At 33.4% G+C, this 25,131-nt stretch overlaps 1 protein-coding gene across 2 annotated transcripts in view; it reads right to left on the reverse strand.

Moving 5' to 3' along the window:
• The window catches only part of DYNC2H1 (dynein cytoplasmic 2 heavy chain 1), a 453,597-nt gene that overhangs the window by 232,852 nt on the left and 195,614 nt on the right, over nt 1-25,131 (reverse strand). For both annotated transcript variants that reach the window (XM_056794452.1, XM_016433898.2), the window contains exons 66-70: nt 23,301-23,464; nt 21,250-21,369; nt 20,634-20,768; nt 12,531-12,674; nt 10,080-10,169 (exon numbers count right to left, since the gene is read on the reverse strand). In XM_056794452.1, the coding sequence (XP_056650430.1) occupies nt 10,080-10,169; nt 12,531-12,674; nt 20,634-20,768; nt 21,250-21,369; nt 23,301-23,464 (653 nt within the window). The remainder of the gene's footprint in view (nt 1-10,079; nt 10,170-12,530; nt 12,675-20,633; nt 20,769-21,249; nt 21,370-23,300; nt 23,465-25,131) is intronic.

Here is a 25,131-nt window from a genome sequence, read left to right on the forward strand (position 1 = left end):
ATTTCATCCCTTGGCTTAGCCCATTTCTCTCCATCACACTATCAAATTGGCTATTATGATAGAAAAGGAAAATGACAAAACTTGTTGAGGTTATGAGAAAGGTAGGATGTGAATGCATTGTTAGAGGAATTGTGAATAGATTCAGTCATTTTGAAGAGTAATTTGGACTTATGCCCAAAGGGTAAAAAACAGTACCCTTTGACCCAGCAATACCATTACTAGCATTGTATCCCAAAGAGATAAAAAAAAACAAAAAGTGAAAGACCTATATGTACAAACATATTTAAGCAGCTCTTTTTAGAAGAGGCAAAGATTTCGAAAATAAGGGGATAACCATCAATTGGGGAATGGCTGAATAAGTTATAGTATATGATTGCAATGGAATATCAGTGTACTGTAAGAAATGACAAGCAGGATGAGTTCAAAAAGACTTACACGATCTGAAGCAGAATAAAATAAGAAAAACAGGAGGGCATTGTACAGTAAAGAGAATACTTTATAATGCTTTATAATGAACCACTGTGAATAACAGCTATTCTCAACAATACAATAATCCAAAACTATCCTGAAGGATTCATGATAAAAATGCCTTCTACTTTCAGAAAAACAGAAGTGAGTCTGAATCCAGACCAAAACAAACTTTAATTTATTTTTCTATTTCAGTTTCCTTCCACAAAAGGGTTACTATGGGGAAATGTTTCACATGATTGCATATGCAAAATTTATATGAGATTGCTTATCATCTCAAGGGGAGTAAGTGAGAAGGAAGAAAAGAATTTGAGACTCAACTTACTTTTTAAAATATTGGAAACTGCTTTTACATGTAATTGGGTAAAAATAAAAATAAATTAAAAATAAATAAAGTTTTATCTTCTACAAGACTTTCCTAATCCTCCTTAATTTCAGGGCCTTACCTGTGAGGTTACCCACACACACACACATACACACACACACAGGTTAGCCATATATCTTACTTGTACATACATGTTTGCATGCTGTCTTCTTTATTAGGTTGTGAGATACTTAAGAGCAAGGATTATTTTTTTTACCTTTTTTTGCATCCTTAGGGCTTAGTTCTATGCCTGGCAGATAACAGTCTATTAATATATACTAGTTAATTAACTGACTGGCATCTGTAAAATAGAGAATCTGCAGGGCAAGCCAAACATGCAACACAAAGCAAAAGGACTTCATCTGTCAATCAAAAGTAACATTCCTTTTGGAATGTTCCCAGGAAGAGGCAGTTGGAAGCTAACCCCACAGTGAAACTGATCTTCTCTCTTGGTTTTGGAGAGAGGAGGAAAGGAGAGACTTTCTTTTGGGGTGAGGCAGAGAGGCTTGTGACTGGACCCCTCTTAGCTTCTGACCTAGGCAGAGAGAGAGCTTTGTGGCTTCTGACAGAGTGGTGGACTTGAATTAATCAAGCTGAGATTATCTAGCTGTTTGGAAAAGAAGAAAGAAGAAAATAATTGTCCCTGCTAGTGACTCCCTGACAGACTTGTGTCACAGTTGTGACTGAACTGCCATTTTACAACACCCTCCTAATTCTTTGTATAGATTAGGGAAAACCTCATCCTTTTCACCTTGTCCTCCATCCTGTCCTATCTTCCCCAATAAACCTCCTTACTTGAGAAAGAGAACAAGAGTATCTTTTCTAAACCTCACAGTTCACCTTTGAGTTACATAAAAAGGTGGCTGATTAAAAGGGGGCAGAAGGGAAGGGAGGCAGGAGGGAATGGGTAGAAAACTAGGAGGTGAAGGGTGGAGGGTAGGAAATATCTTGATCTATTAGCCATCTAGTAATGACCTATAGATACCCTCTGGTGGTATATCTCTATCTCCAAGTATATCCTTTTTTACTATAGGCAACCCCAGTATCCCCTTTATTGCAACTAGAAATATCTCAAAGATTAGTGTTTTATAACACATCATACAAGTTCCTTAAGCACAAGAAATTCCTTTTCAAGCATGAGTAAGGTCAAATAAAGTCCCTTTCTATAATGAATTTATTTTATTCTGATTCTGCATTACTTAACTTCTCCATTAACAAATCTATGAGTTTCAGTTTCTTAATCTGGAGAAGAAAAAATAATAATACTTGGACTTCCAAACACACAGGGTTAATATAGGATTCAAAGTAAGCTAATGGTTATAAAACTTTTTATTAAAAAAGTCACAAAAATCTACACAATGCAAGTGAATTTATTACCTGCTTTGGGGAGGAAGATTATGAGGTTGGTACAGATAGGGGATGCAAACTGTGCTGAGGACTTAAGATATAGAGAAAGGCAAAAGCATAACCCCTTATACTTTAAGGAGCTCACATTCTAAAGAGAAGAGACAATAAGCAAACAACTAGGTACATTCAAGGTATATAATGTATAAATGAGAATTAATTTCAAAGGGAATGAACTAGCATTGATTTCAGCAAGGCACTTTGCCAAGACATTCAAGATAAAATGTAGGCAATGGTGGTGAGATGTGGCCTGGATAATAATACAAGTAAGAAGATTAGAAATTGCTTTAATGAATAGAACCAAACAAAGAAGGCTGACTAATGTATCATTGTCAAACTTGATAGATATCTTTAACTGAATGTTGTTGCATACTTTCCTTGATCTTATTCCACTCGGTATGTTTAATCAATTAAGTGGGAGAAGACACATATGATTTGCTTTTCAAAGGTCCAGAGCCTCTGGGAGCCTAAAGCACAAGATGCCTTGTACCACTGGGGACTGAGAACCACCACTGATGGAGAGCCAAGCGCCTGATCCTTATACTGAGCCTCTTATAAAGGGTTCCTGATTCACAAGATTATTTACTCATTCAATTACCTCTCTTCTTTAGTGTTTGAGAAAACAAGGTCAGGTTACTCTTTGTCTTAATGAGACACTTGAGGATAGGAGCTGTAGTTGTATAGGATGACTTCCTTATTTTGTCTGGCAAATATCCACCTTGTCGAATGCCGGTTATCCAGAGTTGCCAGTTTGTTGAGAAGAAAATATCCTTCTCTTTAGATTGTGAGCCCCTTGAAGGCAGACTTTTAATTTTGCTTTTTGTATCTCTGGCACTAAGCACAGTGCCTCACACATAGTAGGTGCTTAACAAATTCTGTTTGTATGTAACTCAAAGGTGACTAGAGACCATTTTCCAATTTCTTATCTCTATCAACTTCATCCCTACTTTTCCCAAATTCCTCTCCTTCTCAGCGATCCCCTTATATTGTGTTCTCAATAACTTCTGCTCTATTGTAAGCAAACTTTCCTTTGCCTTCATCATTTTCATGATCCATAATTCTGAAATTCCTATCTCCCTTCTACCTTATACTCTCTAAACCTATCCTTCATCCTCTAGTTACTACACCCCAGCCTAATATCCTAGTCTATCTCTACTGCTCTGGTCTCAGTTTCCCTGCTTTGTAATCTTTACCCTATGGTTAACTAGATCAATTGCACAAAGCTAAATCTAAAGGTTAATTCTTTGTCTTCATCCTTCTTTATAAAATCAGCCTACAGCCAAGTCAGCATAGTAGGCATCTCAGCACAAAAGGGTACCTAAACTTATACTGCTTTGAACAAGCAAAACCTTCCAGCTAGTTGATGGTTGAAAGGCAAGCAGTAGTGTACTCCAACCAGGGAAAAGTCTAATTGGGTTGTTCAATAATGAATAAGTGAATTGTTCTCTAAGATACTTATTTGATGTTTGATGAATAACTAGATACTAAATTTAAGAGAATATCAGCTTTTACCTATGGTACATAGATACAATGAGAATAAATGAGATGTTAAATATGATTATAATATACTTTATCCATAAAATGTTTTGTTATAAACTTCTCTGCTAATACTATGTTTCAATTTAATTTTCTCCACGAGCTTGGAAGAGACAATTATATGGCCTCAGAGGCAGTGGAAAATGTCCCTACCACTCAGTGACCCTTGAGATAATCCACTAGAGTTATGTAAATTTTACCAGTATAAAAAAGCTGGAAATTTTCTCTAGATTCTATATAAACTAACATTCTGTGCTATAGGCAAACTAGTCATATGTTAGACATCCTATGAATACATTATTTATTATTATAGTGAAATGGGTGATATAGTGGGGGGGGGGGAAATAATGGATCTGGAATCAAAGAATCTGATCTCTGCTACTGATTGATTGAATGGCCATGACATATACCACATTTATGCCTGCTTTGAGCCTCAATTTAGGAATCTATAAAGTGAAAGGAAAAGATTTCTAAAATCCCTAAATACTATTATCTTATTTTTGTTCATAATCAGTAACCATCACCATCTTAACAATAAAGATTAAATTGTGCATTCTGAATGATCTTTATATATTAATTGAAAATAATTTCCTTTCTCATTAATACTTATCTAATTTTGTGAAGAAAAGTAAAGTAATAGATTCATTAAACAACTTTAAAGCATCTTTAAAATAATTAGATCACAAATAATGCTCAATTAAATATGAAATTTAAATTGATATACTGTCTTTGTTTTCTTTATATTTATTTCAAAAAGAAATAGATGTTAGCATTTGAGATAGATGAACCAACAGATATTTAGATACATTAATTCTTTATTTTATTTCTTTTAAAGATGTCCAAATTCAGACATTGTAAGATTATTTAACATACTAAATTATCCCTTGACCTATTAAGGTTATAGTCACCACTACTTATAACAGAAGAAATATTTTCATAAAATCCATTTGTTTTTCTATAGTATTCAGTTAATCTCACTATGCTTAAATTTCAATATAAATGATACTAAAATCTAAGGATAAATTCAATTCCATAAAATCATTTCAGAGATTGCCTTACTGACTTTTTGAGGTATATAACATAGGAATGATCATTTAAAAAATGAAAGAACATCAGGAAACTGAAATTTGTTCGATATAGGACAACAGAGAGAAATAATTCAATTCCTCACTCTCTATTACTCCAACAGATATATTCAATAAGAACGTAAGAAATGTGAAACCATAGATCAGAATCCAGAGAGTAGGACCCCATTTAACAATATTATTATCTAAAGTCACCAAGTTCATGCTTTAAAATAACTAGAGATTTCAAATTACCAAGTATACTTATTTACCAAATATGTTACACCAAAGTGCCAGAACATAAATGTCAAAATAAGAAATTTAAGAACCTTCTGAAATCCCTGGAATTATACTTATATCACAAAATGCACCTTACTGTGTCACCTTAAATATTTTTTGCAAAATTTAATTTACCTGTTTTATTAGTGTACAAAGCTATAATTTAATTTCAAATTTATTGCTCTGCCAGAGAAATTAAATTTATTCATTTGTTCTGTTAGCTACTCTTGATTTACAATTGTTTTTTACCTTCTTTCTTAATTGGTAACTTCTAGACAATTTAAAGGTCAGGTTTGGTACTAGAGGTTTCTGAATTGCCATGCTTCCAAAATGAATATTAATATCCTAAAATTATGCTTCCAACCTGCATGGTATTTTGCATAGAGAACTTCTGAAGTTTTTTAATAACTACAAGAAAAAAACATTTTGGAAAGAAAAATCCACTATCTAGATTAATAAAGTTAAGTATATTAGAGTCTATACCAAGCCTAGAAAATTACTCCCTGATCTATCTCACAGATCAAGACCATCCACTATATGCTTTAGAGGCTTATGGGTGGCATGGAAATTTTGAGTTAGAAGCTACAAATAAATATGGATGCCTTTGCTCTTGGTAAGGGCTCTTCAGGAATATTTTTGAAGAGCCCAACTTTGGCCAGAAAAATAAGGCTTCTGTGTCTATAAGAGGACATAGATGAGACATCATTCATGTTGTAGTAAAAATAGTGTTTTAATCTCTATCTCCAAGGCTAGTTTTTGCTGTACTGAAATCATCCTTAGGACTTAATTTGGCTCACCTTGTTAATATCACCTTCTGGGCATCTGAGTACAAAACAGTTATGAGGAACTTCAGGTGTGCCCTGGTGCTTGGCTAGTATACTGTGGTGTGCAACTTAGAGACAGAAGAGCTTCATTCAGCTGAATCAACCATATTGTCCTCAATGCCTATCCTTGTTCAGTATCCCTCTCCTGCTATGACTAATTAAATCTGCTTTTATTAACTGCTGAATGACCTAGAGGTTTCTCGTTTCATTCCAATATCAAACATAGTTTTGGGGATAGGCTGAGTCTGGTCCGGCCTAAAACACAAGGAATGAGTCATACTCTACTCCATTCCTTCTTTTCCTCCTTTGCCCAATCAACTAATTGCAAGGCTCAAATCACAAATCATAGGTCTGGAAGCAGAGGTAACATAATACTATACTCTGTTAACAATTACCACAATTATTCCAGAAAATAAATGAAGTCTCCCCAGCACAGAGTAGAAGTCAGACTTTTCCTATGCAAAAGGAAAATGTGTGAAGCCATCTCAGAAACTACAATACAGTACAATACAATGTTGACTTGTAGAATGACAGTCCTCCACCCCTGCTTGGTTGGCTATATATAATATTCTTAAATAAATCTCATTTGCAGTTATAATTCTTGTATATGGATTTTCTCTTTTTTTCATCCTTGGAGAGAACAGCAATCACATAATCACTCACCTAATGAAACCTTTGAAACAAGGAAGGCAAACCAATCAAGTCTATGCACTAACACCTAGAACCCAAACAAATATCATCATCATTCAAACTTCTATAGTGTATGTTCCTAATTCATACACAGCAATTGAAATACAGAAGGCAAACCAATCAAGTCTATTCATTGTCACTTCAAAGAACCCACAGGAATGTCAAGATTCAAACTACTATAGTGCATCAAATAGCATTGAAAATTTGAACAGATTTTTTTAAAAAGAAAATCCTTTCAAATTTCCTAATTCAATAGTATACAAAAAAGAAAACATTCTGACCATCTTAATTCCATATTGTTAATCCACCTTCAACCTCTGACTAAATATTTTAGCTCCCTTGCAGGAGGATGCATTCTTTTTTGGTTAGGACACACTATATCCAGCCTGCCTCACCATTTTGCATTCTGGTCATCTTCTTATCAGACTGTGCCTCCATTCTCCACCCTATCTTCCATCCACTTGAGCAATTTGAATAATGACATTTGTGTGGGTTCTAGGAATAATCAATGAGTAAACCTAATTGGTTTTCTTTCTCTATTTAAATTCCTACATACTTTAAAAACAGTAATAAAATCATAATTAACAAGGCTGAAAAAGAGGTATCAGTCAATGACTCTAGAACTGTTTCTTATACCCATATGATTTTATAGACCCAAAAGTCCTTCTTATAAACTATTGTCTTATATGTGTTGTGTTCTCCTATTAGAATATAAACTCCTTAAGGGAAGAGATTATCTTGCTTTTTGTAATCACAATCTGAGGGATTTTCCATGATCACCACATATTCCTGTTATCCCACTTTGGGGACCTAAAGGTCTACCTTCAGATTCTGTGGGGAACAGAATATCATCATAATAAGGTCATTCTAGAAAGCATTTCCTAGTGCAACTACTTCCTATAAACAGACCCTTCTTAGTATCAATCTGTCTGGACATTAAACTAGTACAGCAAAGTGTTATGTTAAATAAAGTGATTTAGTTAGGTTTTTGTTTGGGGTAAAATGAAATCTGCCAGATATCTTATAACTATCTAAAATATTTAGGTTGTTATTTGAATACGAGGAAATGGCATAAGTTAATGATTTTTATTAAAACTGTTAAAGACAGCTTGCACTATTTTGTTTAGTTTATTTAAAAAAAAAGTCCAATTTTACTGTTACAAAACAAGTCAATCATTTTTACTGTGCCAGGGCAACTCACTTGCAGTTCAATGTGACATGTATACTAATAACCAAAAATTCTTGTTTCTCTTTATTTTGAGATAGCTATTGTTGTCATATTGCCATCACTGACACAACAGCAATACTCAGCATGAAACAAATCCTGGCATGCAGTTTAATATTATGCTGATTGCTGAAAGCCCGGAAAGCTTTCACTAAAATATGGGATTGGTTTCATTGTAGCTGAGGTCAGTGTGCTGAATCTTGAGCAATGCAGCTTGTTACTTGATGATTAATGTGCTTTCTTATTTTCTATTGAGAGAACTATTGGTTACTGAATACATGCTGCATACTTTAATTTTGCTCATTTTGAAATATGAATTTTGCAATTACATGCATGGCTTGGGGTACTAAGCCACAGCATTTCCTTTAATAGTCCTTAATTTTAGAGAGAAGAAAAGTTTTATTCAAGTGAAACAGAAACAAAAAATTACCAAAACATTTCAAAAATTTAAAAACAAATGATTTAATGTTTAAACCTCTCCCATTGATTCTAATTTAAAAATCCACTTTAATATAAACTTCTCCAGACAGATAATTGTGAAAATAGCTAGATAATGAATACTTATTATACCCCTTTTTAATCACAAACTGTGATATTGAAAAGAATTTAAATTCTTATAATAAAGTGATAAGAAAATATGTAGATATAACTAAGAAACAAATATTTAGTTTAGATATCAGCAAGAAACATAATGATAAGGGCTAGGAATCATTTAAATTGTAATAAAGATGGTTATTTTTAATCTACTTTAATCAAGGAGAGGAGGTGGTGGTTGAAGAAGAGGGATGAAATTAGTCCTTAAGTATACTTTGCATGCAATTATTCTATTATTTCTTCCCCATAATGGGTGGGGTTTACTGGTTTCTGTGATGCAGATTCTGCTGTGTATGTGATCTAGAGAAAACGTAATGCAGCATTTTAGGCATAGTAAGGGATAAATAACAATTTGATGAATGAATGAATGGGTATGAAGTTTTTCTGTCTTCATCTGTCCTATCAGTAACTATACATATAAATTGTTTTGTCTTAGTACTCACAATTTCTTTAACTACCTTTTACAAACCTTTCATGGAACCTTAAAAGATCGTGTAAACATATCAACTTGCTTAAAGTGGATGATAATTCTAACAGTGCTTTTATAAAAGTTACTGTTGACACTACTATATCACAAGTTCCTTAGGGAGCTACAGTATTTGCTATTTATATTGGCATTTATGTCTGGACTTCATGGTAGGTAGTAGACCACTATAGTAACAAGAAAAAAATATTTTGAGAGAAGTTTCATTTTGAAAGAAGCTTATGTTGCATTAATATGATAGTCTTCCTTTGGCAAGGAGATGCACCATTTTTTGCCAGTTGTAAAAATTGAATGAGAAAGCATCAAAAGTTCAAATCTGTTATATGAAGATTTCTGTTTCTCTTTGGTAATAATTTCTTTAAGCATTAAATATTTAACCTTTATAAGTCTAGGGAAAATTATAACTGAAATAAAAGTATGAATTATATAACAAAGTTTATCAATAATATTCACTAGACCATAAAACTAGGTTTAAACAAATTTTGAATGATACTAGTATAATAGCTATAGATAATGAAAATCTATTTGAGCACCCTAAAATATATTCAACAGAATTACTTTATCTGAAAATGGCAAAATAAAATAATCTTTAGGGTTCATAAGAAAAATTAAAATTCATTATTATGGAAAAAATGAAGAATTATCCTCTTATCCTGTATTTTCTTTAATCCTTAATCTTCAATAAACCTCTAAAAAATATAATACTCCTTGCAGAGAGAAACTAATTTCTACCTGCCTCAGTCTCCCCGTCTCCCCTAAATTTTAACTGTTACATTTGAAAACTGACACAAATGAAAAAATAGTGATTTACAAGCATACAAGCATTTGTCAAAGTCTGGTGAGCTAAATAGAGTCCTACACAGAGTAGACACTTAATATATATTTGTTTAAGAGTCAGTTTTCCTTCCAAAAGAGCAGGAATAGTAAATAGTAACTCTCAGATAATTTTATAAAATACCTATGCTGATGATTAGAGTGAAAATTGTTTGGAGAAACATTAAATATTCCTTTACCTAGAGCTATCCAGTTGAAATTCTAAAGAACCACTCACAATTCCTACCAAATGGAAGCAAAAGTATATTATATTTTTAAATAAAATAGTTATATTTATGAAATGATATTTGCAAATTGTCATGACTGTACTTACCTTAAATAGACAACGGCATACATATTCATATACCATATGTTTTAATGAGCTGACAAGAGACTGGATTCTTTGTTCAGTATTTTCGGAATCCTGTATATAGCAAATGGAAAAGTCAAAAGTATCATAAAGTTGATAGGCATTCTAACATATCAAAAAATTATTCCTGAAAAGCTTATTCCTTCCAACTCACTACTTCCTAGAATACGTACATTTCATTCACAAATAATACAAAATGATATGATTAAAATTGTTTGAACTCCAGCAAGAGAGAAGAGAAGAGGAAAAAATATAATAAATAAATGCTCTAAGTTTAGAATTTTTCAGCAGAAGTATTAGAAAATCCCTCTCTCAAAAACTAATATCAAATCTAGCTTTTAGACACTTCCCTGACCCCGGGAAAGTCACTTAACCCCCACTGCCTAGCCCTCACCACTCTACTGCCTTAGAACCAATACATAGTATTCTAAGGAAGAAGGGAAAGGTCTAAAAAAACAAAACAAAAAAAACTAATATATGTATTATCTATTAAATATTATTTTAATAATAAATTTAAATTTTGGTATATTTAATGTATCTTTAACAGACTATTAATAATACAATCTCTAGACCTAGAAAAGATTGGAACTGGCCCCATAAAATGGGAATAGAACTTCTGATTATGATATCAATATCAATGGTTTGAGCTAGTTGGCTACAATTCAGATATTAATGACTCAATTTTCTTAAATTAGATCACAATAATACATGCAATTGAAACTGATAATATATTCACCAAAGGAAATTAAGAATAAGTCCAATGTCTATATGACCCAGTGTGGATTTTGGAAGAAAGAAAAGTATAACTCCTTTTTACTCTTCGCAATTTTAGTAATAAAATACACCTAAAGCACAAGAAAATAGTATACATAATGGCATCTAAGAGTCAATTAACCTAATGACCACACAGTTATGGTTACTACAGTAAACCTGGATCAAGAGATAAAAACTTTACATATTAGAATAACATGATGATCGTTTTTATTTAGTTGGATTATAGATTGAAATTTATTTCCTTGCTCTCATAATATTAAGATATTACAGATGTCATGAAGGAGCTCTCACAGATATCATTGGCTAACATCAATAAAAATAGAATGATATTAATTTGGCACCACTTAAAAATTTTAATAAAAATAGCTCAAATTTATAGTACTACAAGGTTTGCAAAGAGCTTTAAATATATTATTTCATTTGATCCTCACAGCATCCCTGTGAAGTAGGTGATATTATTATCCTTATTTTGTTTATGAGGCAACTGAACTTGCCAAGGGTCAAACAACCTGAGTGACTGATACAGGATTTACATTGAAGTCTTCTTGACTTCAAGTTCAAGATATTATGCACTACATTATCTTAATTTACTTTATAATGTTATGACTTTTTAAATTATCTATAAATCAAAATAAAATTTAAGGAATTATGCTGTAGGGAAACAGGTAAAAATGAATTATAAATTTCACTTTGCCTGTTCTCTACAGGATACAAACTCTTAGACAAAGGAAATAAAGTTTAAAAAAAAGTTTAAGAAATGCCTATTTGACCATCAAGTCTTTTTTCAATCATTTCTGAAAATCTTAAAAGTCTAATTGCATACTTGCTGAAGAATTTTACAATATTTCTTGGAAAACAATAATTTATTTCATTTCATTATGTACATTTTAATTTAGTGTAAAAAACAATGCAATGGGTTTGAATGGTTTTAAGTCTGCAAAGAAAAAGAAATATGAGGTACAGAAATATCACAACCTGGAAGCAACTGCTGTAGTGCCAACTATGAGATACTTTACAGGCCAGTAGTCATGTCAATCAAACATAGCAATTTGGTCTGAAAGGCACCAAGGCCATATAGCTTAAAGTCTGGAAATATTTATGGCTATTCAGACTTCTCATACTAGAGGTATGACCACAGAGTATGACCTGGCCCACTTGCTTTCATGTGTATTTATTCCCAATTCTATTATAGAAACAATTTCAATAAGAAACCATGATAGGGAAACAACTAATGATACAGACATTATTGATGCTTCCTTTAAAAACAAAACATTTAAAAATGACATTGAAGAAAATATTAAGTGTTCTTTCTTCAAACAAACAAAAAGCTAAGTGACATACTTGATTAGGTAATTATTGTTAACTGTTCACAATACCTGGAAATATAAACAATATTTTTAAAATGTTAAGATCATGGAGATATTTTAGTATGATAAATATTTAGTTGAATTTATACTATATAATGGTATTATACTGTTTTAAGGGGAAAGTCATTTTATTTACTTATTGTTTTTATCTGTAACATAAGCTAATCTGACCATGTAAATATTAATTTTACATTCTTCTTTGAAAGTTTTTAGAACAGTGTCACAAATACAGTGATTTCATTACTGCACCCTAGCTTCAGGATAAGCCTCATACCTGTTTGTGCTGCAAAGCTCGTTGAAAAAGTCGAAGAAATGAGGCCAAACTAAAACGGTACATGTTATTAATTTTAGACAAGTCAGAAATAATAAAATACATCTTGCTGGCACTCTCAGCTAGAGGGAGATAGGCATCCCTTTCCTGTGAATAAAAAAAAAAAAAGTTCAAGACCAGTACTTTACTGCCACCTAATGACCATGTGTAAATAGCTACTCAATGTTTCGCCATTTGACATAATTATAAAATGTTAAAAATGAAAAATGTTACATATGATCAAGTTTCTTTTATTTTATAAATGAGGGAACTGAGGCCCAAAGACTTACAAAATGCCATAGAGATGTAAATTGAAATTCTTCCAGTGGAGGCAACTTATTCTTTCTCCAGTGTCCTCTCTACCATATAATTCATTATATGTGCCTCAACTAAAGATGATAATAGCATTTTTCAGGTTATATGGGGCATTCTAGATCAACTAGTCAAAACCTTTTCTTTTAAAAATGAGGAAATGGAAGGCAACAGAAATCAAAGAAATAGTTGAGAAGAGAGACAAAGAGAACACAGATCTATTCACTCTTGAGTTAAGTGATCTTGAACTACAACCCGCAACTATATGAAGATATAGTTAGATATAGATTGCAGCAGGGAGGTTGATGGTTACAAAAAGGGGGGAGGGGGATTACCAAATTTTAGTGTTGGAAAACCTCCATGCACATCTATTTAAATCCCTATCTAAAGCCAAATCCATTCTTTAGTATCACTAACAAATAGTCACCCAGCCATTCTCAGCTTGCAACCCCCCTCCCCACAGTGAAGGCAAACCTACTGTATCCCCCTTACATTCCACTATACATTGGGACAGATCCAATTGTTAGAGCATCTTTACTTACACTTGGCCTAAGTTTTCTTCTCTGTACTACTATCTATTGTTCCTTGCCTTGCCTAAGGCCAAGAAAAAGTCCTGTAGCTTTTCCACATAGCCCCACAAAAAAAAAAAAATACACTAAAAATTTTACCAGAATCTTATCTCTAGATTAAACATTACAGTTCTTTCTAATGATACCCTATAAGGAATGGTCCTCAATCAATCAACAAATACTTAAGAGCTTACTATTTGTCAAGTATTAAACTAAGTGCTAAGATTCAAAGAAAAGCAAAAGGCAGTCTCTACCATTAAGGAGCTTACATTCTAATGAAGGAAACAATGCTTAGTATATACAAAATATAGGTATTATGAGAGAAGAGACTAGGAGCGAAGCATACCAAGAAATGCCTTCTACAGAATGTGGAATTTGAGTTGTCTTAAAAAACCCAGGGAAGCAAAGAGACAGTGAGAGGAGTCTTGGCATGGAGAGACAGTGCAAAAGCAAGAATAAGGAAAGATAGTGTCATTTTAAATAGGACAGTGTATCTGGATCTTGGAGTGGATAGAAGGTAAGAAAATTTGAAAGGTAGGAAGAAGCTACATTACAAAAAATTTTAAATGCCAAAAAAAGATGACCAGGTCAAGATGAATTACATTCTTAGGTACTATTAGATGTGATTGCTGAGTCACTATAAGTGATAATTGAAAAATCCTGGAAAACACAAAAGAAATTACAGGACTAGAAAATGGCAAATAATGCAATTTTTAAAAGAAAGGAAATCAAGGGATGATGGAGCCAAGATGGAAGAGTAATCCTGAGCAGTTCTGGGTCAAGAATCCTCTCTGACCAAAATTAACATATTGCCATAAAACGAATACAAGAGAAAAAAAACAAGTAGACAGATTGAAACAACTGTCTAAAAAAGAAAAACCCAAAAGGTAGGCAGGGAACATCTGGAGCACTGGAGTGAGAGGAGAGCAGAACCAGCAAGAGGCTGTAATAAAGAGGGAAGAACTAGTCAAAAGCAATACACCCCTAACCCCACATCTGCTGTCGCAGGTTCTGAATTTAACTCCAAGCCAACATTCAGATCCTGAGGTCCTGTCTGGGCAAATAGTGGTTCAGCCCAACACAGACCTCTTGAAATGTCAACCTGTGAAGAAGTCCAGAGTCCCAGCCCAGGGCAGTCTGGGCTGATCCATGTGAGCCCAGATTAAAGTCAGGAATCCACACTTTGGGGTGAGGACACAGGTCACAGTGGGGGAGGGAGGAAGGAGAGGTTGTCAACCTCTCCAGATCTTTTTGCTCAAAACTAAGAGCAAAGCTCCAGGTCAGGACAATCCAGGGTATGCCTGACTGGATCAAGTACACATTGAGACCAAAAATTGAGCCTAAGCCTAGGGCTAGAATTTGATCAGCCTTTGACCAGATCAAATTCAGATTGGGACCAAAAGCTTAAACCCAAGCCTGAGGCAAGTCCTTAAGCCATCAGAATCTCAAAGGTCAATTGAATCAGCAAGGGGAGGGGGCTCTCAGATCTCTCAGTCCTCAAACAATCACAACATCCTCTAAGAACTGAAACTGATAAAAACTCAAAAAATAATCTGAGAATAACATCAAGGAAGGACTGAAGTGTAAGAGGGTACCCCAATTTCCTAGGAAACAGAGCCTATCAATAATTAGATAGGAAAAATTAACAAAAAATAAAAAATAAGTGTCTAACTGAAGAATTTTTATGCAGACAAAGAGCAAGGTACAGACACAGAAGGGGACAGTGAAAGCAAAGGAAGCACATGCAAAGTCTAAAAGAAAAATATGGATAGGACACAGATTCTGGAAGAGCTGAAAAAAGACTTCAAAAACCAAAAGAAAGGAAAGCAAGTAGGATTTGCAAACTATATTACATAAAAACGTACTACACTTCTTTTCCTGGCAAAAATATTATAACCTACCACTAAATATATGATAGTAAAAGTTTGGAACAGGAAACAGTAATCACAAAAAGCCAGCATAGCTTCATAAGGAATAGCCATGCCAAGCTAACTGCATTTTCTTTTTCAATAGTAATTAAAGGGAGAGATAAGGAAAATATATTCAATTAGACTCTTTTTAGCGAAGAATTTGATAGGAATATTTAATGATGCTGTTCTGGAAAAGATAACTAAACAAGAATACATTTAAATGGTTTTGTAATGACCTTAAATGAACTGTCTAATGTACCAGATCTAATACAAGCCAAATCAAGCCAATCCAACCCAAAAAACCATTTGGCAAAGTAATTATCAGATACATATTAGCTATATGATTTTTGTTTCTTTGTGTATGAAGTTACTTGGAGCCCAGACAACTTTCTAAGTTGTAGATTAAAAATGAATTTTCAACACAAAGTTTGTGAAAGATATTTTTCTTATGGAAGTTTCCTAGGCAGATAAAATAAGAGATTCAAAATGGCCTTCCTGAGAGAAAAATGCCCAAGGCACTGTTGTAGGCACTGGAAATAAAAAGAAAACAAAAAACAAAAGAAACCTATCTACACTCAAGATGCTTACATCCTTCTACTAAGAATGCCAGGAATAAACAAACAAAAAGGTACCTGACAACTTGAAGAAGAAAAGAACATCAAGTGAATCAGGAAAGATTTCCTAAAGAGAGCCCCATGTCTCAGGCTTAAAGGAATTGAGGCATTCTAAGGGAGAAAGGAGAGAAGGAAGCATGTAGCAAATTGGGGGTAGAGACAAAGATCACAGGCCATTATTGAGACTATAGAGACAGAAAAAAAGGGAGCCCAAAATAAAGCAATGGCAGAAATTAATTGGTAAGTGGCTTGGCAGAGATTAATGACCCAACGAAAGGAGCTTGAAAAGGAATTATCAAACAGTAGAACCAGGAGAAACCAATGTTATGAAAATCAAAAAATGAGAGTATTTATGAGTAAAGAAGGGTTCAACAATACTAAAAGCAGCAGAAATGTCAATAAGATTGAGAACTGAGAATAGGCAATTGGAGACAGAAATTAAGAAATCTTTGGTGACTGTAGAGAGCAACTGCAATTGAATGGTAAGACTGGAAGTAATATTACAAGGAGTAGAAAACAAGAGAATGATGAGGAAAGAAAAAGCAATTAGTATAGACAGTGTTTTCTAGGAATTTGACTATAAAAGAATAGGGGGTTTTTTAGGGCAAAATCTAAGAGGAAGGTTAAATACAAAGAAGACTGGTTTTTGTTTTTAAAAGAGATCTGGGCACAATTCCCTCAAATTCTCACCTCTCCCAAAGGTAATACCATCTTTCCAATCTCCTGGGTTCCCCTCCCTCTCCTGCCATCTTTTATCCAACCAGTTGCCAATCCTTACATTTCTACTTTCACAATATCTCTTTCATCTGACCCCCTCTCTCTACTTGCCTTACCTCGGTCTCTCTATGCCTCTTACCTGGTTTATTACAATAAACTCCTTGTTGGTCTCCCTGTCCCAACAATCCATTATACACATAGAAGCCAAAGCAATTTTCCTTAAGCAAGGTATAACCATGTCACTCCTCTACTCAATTTGTTGCTTCTTATTGCCTCTAGCAAAAAACATGAACTCCCATGTTTAACTTTGAAATCACTTAACAACCTGGCCCTAATCCAAATTCCCAGTCTTACTGGAAATTACTCCCCTAGGTTCACTTAACAACTCAGCAAAACTTACCTTCTATCAGTTCCTCACCCACAGCCCTCCATCTCTTATGTCTATTCCTTTTTTGTACTGGCCATCCTGTAACTAGAATATACCCTCTTATCTGCTTCTAATAAAATCTCTCTTTTTTAATATGTAAATCAATGGAGTAGTTAGATAGCACAGTGTATAGAACAGGAAGACAGGTTCAAATTTGACCTTCAATGCTTTCTAGCTACGTGATCCTTGGCAAGTCACTTAACTTCATTGCTAAGACCTTACTTTTCTATCTTAGAACTGATACTAAAATAGAAGGTAAGGGTTAAAAAACAACGATTTAAAAAAATTAAGATGTACATCAAGTACCATCTTCTCCATAATGTTTTTCCAAACCCTCCCAACCTTAGGGTCCTTCCTCTAAAGCCATCTTGTATTTAACTACTTTTTATATATTAGTATTTATTAATTATATTCATACTGTATATATTTTATATTGATCTTTCTCTTATTAGAATATAAATTCCTTGAAAGTAGGGAATATTTTATTCTTTGTATTTATATCCCTAGTCTAGATTATGCCTAGCACATAAGAGGCACTTAATAAATACTTGCTCATTGATGGTAATCAATAGGGAAGGAGCCTGCACATAAGATGATGATTTCAGGTACAACTTGCCAGAGAAGACCAGTGTAGATATACATAAGTAGTCATTCATATGTAGGAGAAGACCTACCTTTTCAGAGATTAGAGCAGAGGGAAGAGAATGAGGGATAATTCAGAGAAGTTTGCAGGTACAGAACAGAGGACAAGAAAGGGCATTCCTGCTAGGAGAGAAGGGAAGGAGTATTGTAGGAGTCTTTAGAGGAGGAAAGACATGGTATAGCTCATAGGGAGCATATGAGAGAGAGGTAATACCTACTGTCATGTCAGCAAGGGCTGGTTAAGATTAGATCATATAAATTTATACAGGTCAAGGAAGTCATAGAGGTTGATAAAATGGGAATCTTGAGAACACAAGAGGAATCACCATGTGTATCAGAGATTTCAAAATATAAAGACATCGATTATAGAATGCAGTTGGAAGAGACTTTAGAGGTCAACTAGTCGAACAGACTCATGTTATAGATAAGAAAATGAAAGAACAGAGAAGTTAATCGACTTGTCCAAGGTCACACAGATCTTTCTAAATTCAAGTCCAGTATCCTACCCACTGTGTGAACTGCTTCTCTATTACAGAGATAAAGGCTGAATTCCTTGAGAGAGAAGGGAGAATGACCTGGAATAGCAGCAGATAACTTCCACCATGAGGAAGAAAGAATAAAATATCTATCAAAAACAGAAGTTCTTAAGCTGGCCTCTACAGTCTATGGCTAGAATTTAGGGGATCATTATGATGATGATTGGAAAAAAATTCATATCTTTGTCATTAAACTCTAACTGAAATTTATATCTCCTTTAATTACTTTAAAACACTATTCTGAGAAGGGATCTATAGGTTTTAGCAGATTGTCAAAGAGGTTCATGATACACAAAAAAGTTAAGAACTACTACTCTTAATGGACTGAATCTCATAGAATGAGAGGTGGCTAAATGATTGTGACAGAGGAGAGTCTGAAGGTGGCCATGAGTAACAAGGACCAAGACTATCTGCCTTACCTTGGCTGATTAGAAGGCATGAGAGAAGATATATCTGTTACTAGAGAAGGCAGCTAGTCTTTTCTATGAGTGCAAGAAAGGTGGAAGAAGTATGAAAGGATTTTTAAAAAGTTTATTAATAATAGAATGAAAGTTCCAGAGGACGGATTTGGGTAGGGCTAAGGCAGAAAAAGAAAGTTGTAAGCTGCAGAAGGGTTATATACTGAATAACCAACAATGCTGATTCACAGAGGTTAATAAAGAAAGACTCGAGAGTAGTTATTAATCAATCAATGTCATCTGGGATAGAGGACTTCAGCTGAGTGTCCCATGGATATGTTTTTGCCTCAGAAATGTTAACACTTTTTATCATGATTTGAATAATAGCATAGATATCATCCTTATCAAGTTTTCAAATGACACAGCACAGGAGAACTAACATAAAAGATAACAGATAAACTATTTTGACAAACTAAAACAGGACTAATCTGATAAGACAACTTAACACGTAAAGTCTTAGACAAGTTTAAAAAGTTGACTTCCCAAGTTCAATATCAGGAAGGCCTCATTAGATAACTATTGGTCTGAAAAAGACCTGAGGGTTTTAAAGGATTGCAATATCTTTGATGTTTTACTCAACAGCAGCAATAAGTGAAAAAGAGAGAATTTTTAAATTAGAAATTGTTATGTCCACACATATTAATATATTTTAGAGACTAAAACAATAACAGAACTTTGCTAGGCCTGTAGCCAGATTCTGGGGATCTCAAAAATTCACTACAGTTAAGAAAAAGGAAAGTACAGGGCACAAAAATCTGAGAACGAGGGAGAACAATTTCTATCAAAGTCCATGTATTTTACTCTGTAGGAAAGGAATGGAACCACCCTAAATAAAAGTGCAGCGAATCCTGGTTCCATTGAATTCAGTATAGTAACTAATAAATTTCAAGTGAGGAAGTTGGTGCTAGTATCTGATAGAAACAGAGTAGAAGTGAAAAGAACAGAGAAAATCAGTTGTAACCAGTGCCAGTTAGCATGGGGTTAAATTACATGGAATGTGTCAAATATTCCTACAGTCTTAATAAAATTAAATTATTGCCCAAAAGAGTGCGGTCTACAATAATAATCATAGGTCATCAAGGAAAGACTATACTGTGTATACTCTATTATCAGGAAAACATATGCTTATTTTTTAATGTATAATCTGGAGAATTTACTTACCCATATTATCTCATTCCCTTACAAGTCTAGATTAATGCTGTGCTACTATATCCAATTCAATTGCACAACCATTTATTTAGTACATTTACGAGGAGCAAATAATTTCATAAATATTATGGAAGAAATCTAAAAATGTATAAAACCCTTGTCCTCAAGAAGAATATCATTCAGTGGAGAAGATACAAGTTGTAAAAAAAATTTATACTACATATTCAAAAATAAGTTCAAAAGTGAAGTCCATTTCCAGTACTATGGCAAATTCTAATGAAATTCTAGTAATTATTTCCAACTGTGGAAATCAAAGAAGGATAAGGTCAGACTTAAAGTTAGCCTTAGAAAAAATGAGGATTCCATTAGTTTGTACAATAAAGGGGCCACTAAAAGATACTATTATTACTTTTTGCTTTAAGCAGATATATAGTGCTAATATCATTATTACTAAAAAATATATAATGGAATGAGGAAATAATGATCATTTATTTATGCAAATTTCCATGTATTTTCTTTACTTATAACCAAATTACAAAAAGGTTCCAATATCTTGAGGGAAGGTATCAATGTTGATGCATAATCTTCGATTAAAGCAGAAGTTTTCCAATGTATCCACTGGTCTAGAGCAGTATATTTAGTATATAAATGATATTTATAATAAATAATTGCCTAAGTCACTTAAATATTTCAGAAATATTGCATAAAAGACAAAGAAGGAAAATATACTTACTTGATCAAGGGAAACTTGAAGTTTGTGAGATTCTTTAAGTGAATCTTGAATAAGTGCACTGCTTGCTTTGGTCTGATTCAAAGACTCAATCAAATCTTTATTTTCCAATATATTTCCTTGGGATGTAGCAAGTGTCTTAAGTGAAAGTAAAATACCATGAACACAGATTTCACATTTAAATGACAAAATACATTTCAACCTGCTTTTGTAAAACAGGTTCATTTGATTTTGTTTTTGGTTAACATCCTCTATATTTAATGCCATGAAAGAGTTTATGTATTGATGGAACTCTAAAACCACCAATTTAACACTTGGATAACTTGATTTTATGTCATTGTCAAATTGTGTCATGGGTTATTTTGTGTTTCCATAAATTATATAAGGTCTTTAATGTCAAGGACAAAGCCTTAAATTCTTTGAGTATCCTTTACTTCCCAGTATGTAAAGGGAGTATTGAATACATTCAAAAATATGAATTGCTTACTTTTAACTTGACTTTGAAATGAAGAAAAATATATCAAAAGAAATTGTTGAAAGCTAAAGTCACCATTACTGCTATCATATCAGAGAGAAAAAAATCTGCAAAAATAAGCTGTCATTAAGTATTTAATTTTACCTCTAAAAGTGATTCCTCAAGTTTAGCTAGTTGTATTTTTTTATCTTCTTCTTGCTGTAGTAGTTTTGTTTTTTGCTCTTCCAGATCTGGTTTCTCATGCTGAATAGTTAAAGCCAAAAGCTTTAAAAAAAAAAAAGGAAGTTTATTAAAACAAGTCTTTTATATACTGAATTTTTGCCAACAAAATAAGTATAATGTAAAGTATTATATATAATATAATATAAATTATTAAAATTATTTCTAAAATATATTATTTTTGTCTCATAATATATTAAAGAATTAACTAAAAGGGGGAAAATAAATACAATTGCTCAAATATTTGTTTTAAACTCTATAGAAAAAGCTATTAAAACATTTATTTCTTTATCCTCAATATAGTGTTAATTAATTCTTCAGATACTATCTGTACTAAAGTAAAGTAAAACAACATCATAAAAGTGATGGGCATTCTTCTTCTGAAAATAACAAATCCTAAGACTATGATTTGAAAAATAACTACATAGGAAATAGTGTAAGGATCTTCATTTAGCTTTTGATACACAAATAATAAGTAGAAACTCCCCTGCAGCAATTTTTGTATAGCTAATTGGCATAACATAAAGCAAATTAGTGAATTAATTTTGTGGAACTTGGGAGTTAGTTTCTTCTATTTTAAAAAGTTATAAGATGCTGCTGCTTATACAAAGGATAACCACAAAATATAAATGCATATTTTAGAAATATGTTCAAAGAGTCATACAAGATCGATAAAAACATGTTTTTAAAAATGAACTAAAACAGTAAAGATCAATAAAACACAAACATAACCCATCTGACAAAATAAAATTTTGGAAAAAAGGAATGATATAAAGGGAGTTAAGTAAATGGGAGGAGGTTTAACACTAACCAAAAAATCTAGCATATGAAATAAAGATTTACAAAGGAGCACTTAAGATGCAAAGGTTAGCCAGAAAAATTCATGTTAATATTAAAAAACATTTAAATTAGATTTACATTTTTATTTATTAAAGTTGTCTAGTAATTCACAGGCTCCCTATGAGACAGAGTACAAAGGAAAGTAACCATACAATTCAGTAAACAAGCATCTAAGTGAAGACTTGAACCTGGAACTTTTAAGTGGAGTACTCCTACCATTATGATGCAATTTCTTTTTTTAAATCTTTACCTTCTATCTTGGAATCAATACTGTGTATTGATTCCAAGGCAGAAGAGTGGTAAGGGCTAGGCAATGGGGATTAAGTGACTTGCCCAGGGTCACACAGCTGGGAAGTGTCTGAGGTCAGATACGAACCTAGGACCTCCCATCTCTAGGCCTGGCTCTCAATCCACTGAGCTACCCAGCTGCCCCCTATGATGCAATTTCTAATGGTCTCACAAATAGGTCAGATGAATGTCATAACAAAATAAGTATAATGTAATACAGTCAGTCTGAAGAGAATAAATTAAATTGCCTTCCAAGGCTTGTAGAGATATGTGAAGATTAACTCCCCTGCCCTAAAAACAAAACAAAACAAAAACTAAAAATTATTAAGGTCTATCATGTATGTCATAGATTAAATCACTAGAAGTGTAAACACCCCAGTCACACTTGAGTGGGGGAGGTCTGTGACTCACGTGTGAAATAGTGGGTGATGAATCAGAATCTAACTGACTGCCCTATGGGCAGTCCTAAGCAAAGCTTCAGCAGTAATTGGTAGACGTAAAAGTGGAGGAAGGCACCGAAAGTAATACAAAAGAAAATGTCTTTAAAAGGGAGTTACAACTTCCTATGAGAACATGGACTTTTTCTGGAGTTCTGAGTTTGAGGTGGAAGCTGGTGAAGAATCTGCTGACTGGATTGATAAAAACCTCCTTTTTCCCCTTACAGATGGAAACTGATATGGAGCCAAAAGTTTTATTTACATGTATAATATGAATACAAAACTACAGGTGTAAATTGCCAAATAATTGGCAAAATGTTTTGAAAAGCTTTAATCCAAATATCAAATACCTACAGTAGCTTTTGCAGAATCCCTTAAATGTCCTAGAACAGATGTTTAGAGCCTTCATACCTGTCCTCTTAATCCACTTCTTGTTGTTGTGAAGTTAACTTCTGTAACAATGGAAGCTGCATCAGGTGGGATAAAAGGATTTGGGTTTCGTGTTGAGAGAAATAGGCGGAATTCTTCATTATAATCAATAATTTTGTCACCTATTTGTACAACATAACGTGGACCTAGTTGTTTTTAAAAAGAAAAAATGTTATTCCTTTTTTTTTTTGCTAAAGCACATTTGCTAAAGCACATTAAAATGATTATATAACCATTATCAAGTAAATATATTTAAAATAGCTTATAAGCACATAGCTTACTTCTATAGTGATTTATAAGTATTGCCCAATAAAAGAATAAACTGAGAATTAAACAGAATTCTGTATTAATTTGTACTATTTTATGTGATAAGCAACAAATAGATTTAAAATGAAATGATATGTGTTAATTATGGGGCATGAATTCCAGAGGCACAATTAAGCAAATGGACAGATCTAGAGTAGAACATTGGTGGGGTGGGGTTTGAGGTATATGGAAATGAAGGAGAAGACAGCTGAGGTAGGAAAGGAAGTTTTTTCATGAATACTCATGAGTTTAATATTACTGAGGAGAGAAGAATATACGTAATGGGATTATGTAAAACACTGGAGAATGAGTTCATGAAGGGGATTATTGGAGTAAGGAAAGGTCAACTGATGATGGTGGATAATTAGAAGGGTCAAGGGTAGCCCCTAAAGCTAGTCATCAGTATCGTAGCTGCTGACAGGTACACCAAAATAATACATTTGAAAGAAAAATTAATTTAAATATGAAAGTTAAAATGGATTTCTGAATCATTTTTAAATTTAAAAATTTTCATTTCGGCAACCTTATTTTTATTTTTCTATCATGTGAATTTCTTTCTACATCTATCTTTACAGGTTATAGATCTAAAAATGACTGGAAACCAATCATATCACACTGGCATCCTAATCATTTTGTTATGAGACATGGCATTAACTGAATTTAATTTTTGAGATGTTAGAGACTAAGAAAAATTGAACTGATGTTTTCTATACAGTATAACATTGGTTTCCTATAAATAATAGATCAAAGAAACAAACAGCATTATGTTTCACTCTGGAAAAAAAAATGAATTTAAAGTTTGCTATATCCTCTAAAAGAATAGTAGTTAAAAATAAGGAGAATGAAGGATACATTTATGTACATGAGTTCTACAGCTCAAATAAATCTTTTCTCTTTTTCAAAAATTTTAACTTCCTAAGCCCTAATAAAAATATTAACAATGTGAAAAAATTCCACAACTTAAAATAAAAATTTGTATTTTAAAAGCAAAAGTACTGTAAATATTTTCTTTATAAAATATTTTACAAAGTAGAGGAGGAATGCATGTTTCTGATATTTCCTATACTTCTTTTCATTCAAAAGTAAAACTTATTTGGTTCTATCAAAAGAAGCAAAAGGAGGAAGATAAAATATTTGGACAAGGGACTTCCGGGTAATTGTGGCTGCAATCTAGACGCCACACGCTTCCTCTCCCCGGCACCGAATGAAATAGACTACATCAAAGGAGCATAAAATCACCTTTGGAGGAACAGAAGGACTCCCCAGTACCCCACAGAGGCAAAGGTACTTGGGGCTTGAACATTTCCACACTATAATAAAGAGGAAAAGCTTGCACAGAAAAGTGAACTGAGCAGCCCTTCCCCCACCCCACCCCACCTCCCCCACTAAACCAGAGTGAGCTACTGGAGCACTCACTGGGACAGCGAGTGAGTGGGGAACGTCTCTGTCTGGGGGGGGGGGAGGCACTCCAGGGTCCTTGGGATCTGGGGACTGCCAGGAAAAAACG

The sequence above is a fragment of the Monodelphis domestica genome, chromosome 4 (genome assembly GCF_027887165.1).
Source record: "Monodelphis domestica isolate mMonDom1 chromosome 4, mMonDom1.pri, whole genome shotgun sequence".
NCBI classification, from domain to species: Eukaryota; Metazoa; Chordata; class Mammalia; order Didelphimorphia; family Didelphidae; genus Monodelphis; species Monodelphis domestica.